The 5,808-nt window shown below is 34.7% G+C and overlaps 1 protein-coding gene across 1 annotated transcript; it reads right to left on the bottom strand.

Annotated features, from left to right (window-relative positions):
* Positions 1-1,466: 1,466 nt before the first annotated feature.
* On the bottom strand, positions 1,467-5,244 carry LOC113040611 (ribonuclease inhibitor-like). Its single transcript, XM_026198909.1, has 6 exons — positions 5,045-5,244; positions 4,160-4,333; positions 3,864-4,034; positions 1,931-1,944; positions 1,555-1,623; positions 1,467-1,471 (listed from the first exon to the last, which is right to left on the bottom strand). The coding sequence occupies exons 1-6, from the start codon at positions 5,242-5,244 to the stop codon at positions 1,467-1,469; spliced, it is 633 nt and encodes a 210-aa protein (XP_026054694.1).
* Positions 5,245-5,808: the final 564 nt, after the last annotated feature.

Here is a 5,808-nt window from a genome sequence, read left to right on the forward strand (position 1 = left end):
ATAGTACTTGTATTTAAGTAAAAATTTTCAGTACTCTTTCCACCACTGTGCATATCTGTACACGTGTACATTGTGTATATGTATACTGTATACCACTGTTAATTGTTTTGTTCTCATATGTGCAATGTCTGGAACATGTACCTAAGCTTTTCATGTCATTTACTTGTAAATGCTGCAGTGACAATAAAAGTTGAGTTGAGTTGCTCACACATATGACTAACAGTCTTTTATCATTATAAACAAGAGTTATACATGTATAATATCACTCACTTAATTTTCTCCAGTTTGCTATGTGAGTCTAGCAAAAGAGCAGAGAATTTCCCCCCATCCAGGTCTCCAAATTTATCTTCACTCAGATCCAGTTCTTTCAGTAATAATGGACTTGTACCTAGAACTTCGGTGAGATAATCACATGCTTCCTGTGCAGCAGGACTTTTCAGAAATCTACAGGAAGTAGATTAGAATTTTAGACCATGTATGTTTTTTGCATTATTTTTGCCACAAAATCTGTTGCCTGTTGAATTTCTCTGATTTGCAATTTAATCAGTTTATGTCATTCCTATTCCACACTGGTCCAATTTCTGTTGATATACAACTGATTTCACATCTGTGGTTCAGTTTGAAATATTTCAAGGTTTATTACCTGATGACCTTTAATTTACAGGAATCATCCAGTAGTAAATCACTGAGCTGCTTCACTCCTGATTGTCCAGGATCATTTCCTCTGAGATCCAGCTCTATCAGGTGTGAAGGGTTTGATCTCAGAGCTGACGCCAGAGCTGTATAACCTTCTTCAGTGATACTGCAGTCTGAAAGTCTAGAAAATATGTTATTCTTGCTTATAACATTAGTTATAATACAAATACACACACACACGAAAGAAAAAAATCTCAAATGAATTACATTGTTTTGGAATCTCTGTGGTTTCCAGAGGTTTTAATATCAAGCAGCCAGTTAGATGACTAGTTAAAAATCTATGCAACTATTGTAAAAACAAGATGCAACCACTGCAGCAACTTCAGTATGCAAACAAGATATATACAGTGAGTGATGTAACCACACAAAGGCAAATGATGCCAAATTGTCATTTACTGCAAAATTCAACCTGACAGCTCAATTTATAAATCACTATTAGAAGACTACTAGTGTGGATCAAGGTAAGACACAGTTCATGTACTTGCTGACATTTTTACATACTTGCTCAATAACGTTTGTCATTACTTAAAATGTACCTTTACAAATTATTATTAACTTGTATTTTTAGTTATCTACGTTTCTACACTTCAGTTTTTACACCCTGCATTGTGAATTTTCCAACAGGAAACAGATATTCCCTATTCCTGTCCTGTCCTATCTACAATTCTTATACCTTCTCTATATTCCTGAGTTTCTTAGTTTATCCAAACTCAATAAACTTAGTACCAGTACAGTCAAATACTCACATCAGTGTGTTAATTGTACAATGCTTATCCTGCAGTAGTGGAACAAGCTGTTTCAGGTCTCCTAGTTCAAGTTCACTCAGATTCAGCTCTTTCAGGAATAATGGGTTTTTACCCACAATTCCAGTCACATACTGAAAGGCTTTATTAGCAGCAGGACCCAAAAACCTGCAGATGTAAAGATCTAGTGAGATTCAATATAGATTTGAACAAAACATGATGATTCTCAAACTATGTTAAATAATTTTTCTTGAATTAACTTTATTGCAACAGTGAAATACAATTTCGATAAACAATTTAACTGCATATAACTTATTTTGAATTGTCTCACCTCAGTGTCTTTAGCTGACAGTTTGGATTCTGTAGTAAATCACTGAGCTGCTTCACTCCTGATTTTCCAGGATCATTTCCTGTGAGATCCAGCTCTATCAGGTGTGAAGGGTTTGATCTCAGAGCTGAAGCCAGAGATTTATAACCTTCTTCATTGATACTGCAGTCTGAAAGTCTAGAAAAGGAATGAAACAGTCTGATTATTCTAGAAATTACTTCTACATTATTTGCCCATAAAGTAAATCATATTTTTGTTACTTGAACAGTAAATTGCAAAGCAAACTGAGAACTGAATAGAAAAGTAACCTTTAATATTTTAATATCAACACACATGATAATCTGTATTATCTGGACTGTAATACATTTTTTTAAATATTTTTATTTGACAAATTTGTCTATGAAACTGGTTTATATGGGTTTGTATCTAATATGGACTTGTATCTTCTATTCTTGTTTGACTCCTCAAGCATAGCTCTTTTGTCTTTCAAATATAAAGATATAAAAAACTACTATCAAAACACACCAATTAATGATAATGATATACTCAAAATATGAAAGGCTAATAATTTCTTCCTGAGAGAAAACCAGTGCCTTATCATCAGCATACTTTATGATGGTGAAATTATCATCATCACACTGCAGTTCATTGATGTATACAGATAATAATATTGGAGATAATACACATCCCTGAGGTAGCCCCGTATTTAAAACCAAGCAGTCAGACATGACATTGTTGATACAAACACGCTGTGCTCATTTTATTTTATTTTTTATTTATTTTATTTATTTCACCTAAATTGTGAAGACGCTTTAAAAGAAGGTTAGGTTGGACAGTATTAAAAGCAGATGAGAAATCCATGAAAATTATTCTAACATACATATTTGACAATTCTAAATGATGTTGAACTTTATAAAAAAAAAGAAAAAAAAAGTAAGAGAGGCATGCACAGTGCTCCGATCGGCCGGGTAACCAAACTTCAGGGGATCAATAAACCTTGCGTTATACACACTATGCGTTGCAAACATTTGCAGAGAACTGATGGGAGTGCAATTGGACAAAAGTCATTTAACAATTTTGCATGAGGAATTTTGGGTACAGGGATAACAATAGAATTCTTCCTGGCCAATGGTACAAAGCCATTTTCTAGAAAGACTTGAAACATTTTCTTTTGAAAACATATCTCCTGGGCCGGGAATTAACTCTCTGTATGGACCGCACGCCCCTGCAGCGGCTCCACCACATGAAAGATATCAACGCGTGTATCACTTGTTCATATTCATGTGAAGATGAGTTGGGTGGTGGGGTTTGTGTCGAGGGGGGCATGGTTTAGTAGGGTTTGTAGTGGGAGAAAGCGATCGGAAACGAGCAGTGAGTAAGTAGTTGAAGTGCAAGTACATTCACTTGTTTCTCTTTACAGTGATTGACGTGGGGAGACTGTAAAAGGCCGCTGGGAAATGGAAGTGGCACAGAGAGAGACAGACCGAGGACTCATGGCTGGTGGTCTGTGGAGCGGTAGAAAATATTGCCTTAGTGCTGTGAATTTATGTTTACTTTATGCGTGTGGATGCATCGTTGTTTGAAACAGTGAATTCCTGATTAAATTATCATGAGCCTCAGTCCCGCCGTCTCCGACTTTTTTCTTTTTCTTAAATAACTTTATCACAACTATATAAAGCCTAATATTGTATATTACCTACTTTTTTATCGTTTCATTTGTATTGCTTTAAACACGTTTGTACATTCTTCACATTTAATTGAAGTAAGATAAATATTTTAAATAATTATACTATACTGCTTAGGAAAAACAAATTATTATTATTATTTTTTTTTTTTACTTGTTTTTAAGTCATCCATATATATTTCACTTTCATACTATTTATTGGAATTTAGTTCAGTTTTTCGATGTGTTTGCATTTATTTAAGTATAGTTAATGAATTTCCATTTTAATTTTAGTTATAAACTGCTTATCTTAAATGTTCCTATTTCGGAGGTGAAAATAAAAAAAATATTTATTATTTCCATAATCTGCCAATGTGCAATACTGATCACACTGCTGTGGTGTTGAGAGTAGCTGATGGTAAAATGTACTCACTTGAGTATCTTCAGCTCACACACAGGATTCTTCAGTCCCTCACAGATCTCTTTGATTCCTGAGTCCAGCAGATAGCTGTTGTTCAGGTTTATCTCTTTCAGGGTGGTTTTGGAGGAGAGAACAGTAGCTAGAACTGAACAGCTTTTCTCTGTTTGCTTACAACTACTCACCCTGAACAGAATAACATAGAATTAATTACTATTCAGGACATATTCAACACACACCGGATCAATAGGCCTTTATATCTGATCTTTAATAATGATAAACAAGAGTTATTAATGTATAACATCACTCACTTAATTTTCTCCAGTTTGCTATGAGAGTCTATCAAAAGAGCAGAGAGTTTCTCCCAATCCAGATCTCCAATTTTATCTTCACTCAGATCCAGTTCTTTCAGTACTAATGGACTTGTACCTTGAACTTTAATGAGATAATCACATGCTTCCTGTGCAGCAGGACTTTTTAGAAACCTACAGGAAGAAGATAATAATGTAGATAATTTATGCTTTTACATAATGTAGTCACAACTTCAGTTGTGTGTCTGTTGAATTTCTCTGAATTGCATTTTAATTCAATTCATGATATTCTGTCACAGTTCATGAATTCACTGTCTCTCTCTCTTGTCTATGTTTGTGTTGATGTGGGTGGAGCCGCCAATCACCGGGCTGATCAGCTCTGCAATCAGGACTAATCAGTACACCAGCTGCAGAGGATCTGCGCTGACTATTTAGTCTCTCTGTTTTCACCTTGTCTCTTGTCAGATCGTTGTTTGGATGTTCCTGTCTGTTCCCGCCTGTCCAGTTTCCTCACTGCCTGTTCGTTTGTTCCTGCACGTCTGCCTTCAGGTCATCTTCGTCTCTCGGATTATCACCGCCGTCTACTTCCGGATTGTCATTTGTCTTCACTCACTTCACTGGATCGTCACGCCGGACTGGGCTGTACCACAGCATCCCTGTGTCACTAAGTGTTGGCTTCCTTGGACTTTGTTTACATCATCATCATCATCATCATCATCATCATCCCTGTTCCACATTTATTAATAAACTCTCTTTACTTGCATTTGAATCCATCTCATCAATTCATTACATATTCTTATTCCACATGGTCTATTTGACCCCTCTATTGTCATACAGCTGATTTCACATCTGTGGTTCAGTTTTAAATATTTCACTGTTTATTACCTGATGATCTTTAATTTACAGGAATCATCCTGTATTAAGTCATTGAGCTCCTTCACTCCTGATTGTCCAGGATCATTTCCTCTGAGATCCAGCTCTATCAGGTGTGAAGGGTTTGATCTCAGAGCTGAAGCCAGAGCTTTATAACCTTCTTCAGTGATACTGCAGTTTGAAAGTCTAACAACATTAATAAAAAAAAACATTTGGATTAATATTATGGTTCAAATTCATGACTGTTTTATAGTTTCAACTAATGGTTTTTTGTTGTTGTTGTTGTTGTTGTTTTTTTAGTACTTTAGTGCTACAGAAATTGTTTATGAATTTGATCTCCCTTGTTATTTTATTAAGAGATAAACAGGATAAAAAGAAAACAGGTTATTTACTATATACAGCCTAATATTGTATATTACCTACTTTAATAACTTTACATTTGTATTGCATTAAACACACTTTTGTATTATTTTTCATGTTTAATGGAAGCAAGATGCTCAGAACTCAGCACTCAGCATCACAAATTTGTCTTTGCAGTGCAGAGAAGACTGTATTTAAAGTGACATTTACATATTTACAGGCCTGCTAATAGTGTGATGCATTAATAGACATATAATATTATAATGCAATAAAGATATTAGAAAACAGCATGTAAATAGTTTAATCTTTTCTATAAATTGTGTATATAAATATTAAAACATCAAAAAAAAAAAAAGTTCAAGTTCATGTTCAAGTTACTAAGTATGTTGATTCTTGTATTTGAAGGTTCCTCACCT

Source organism: Carassius auratus, chromosome 22 (genome assembly GCF_003368295.1).
Source record: "Carassius auratus strain Wakin chromosome 22, ASM336829v1, whole genome shotgun sequence".
Taxonomy (NCBI): Eukaryota; Metazoa; Chordata; class Actinopteri; order Cypriniformes; family Cyprinidae; genus Carassius; species Carassius auratus.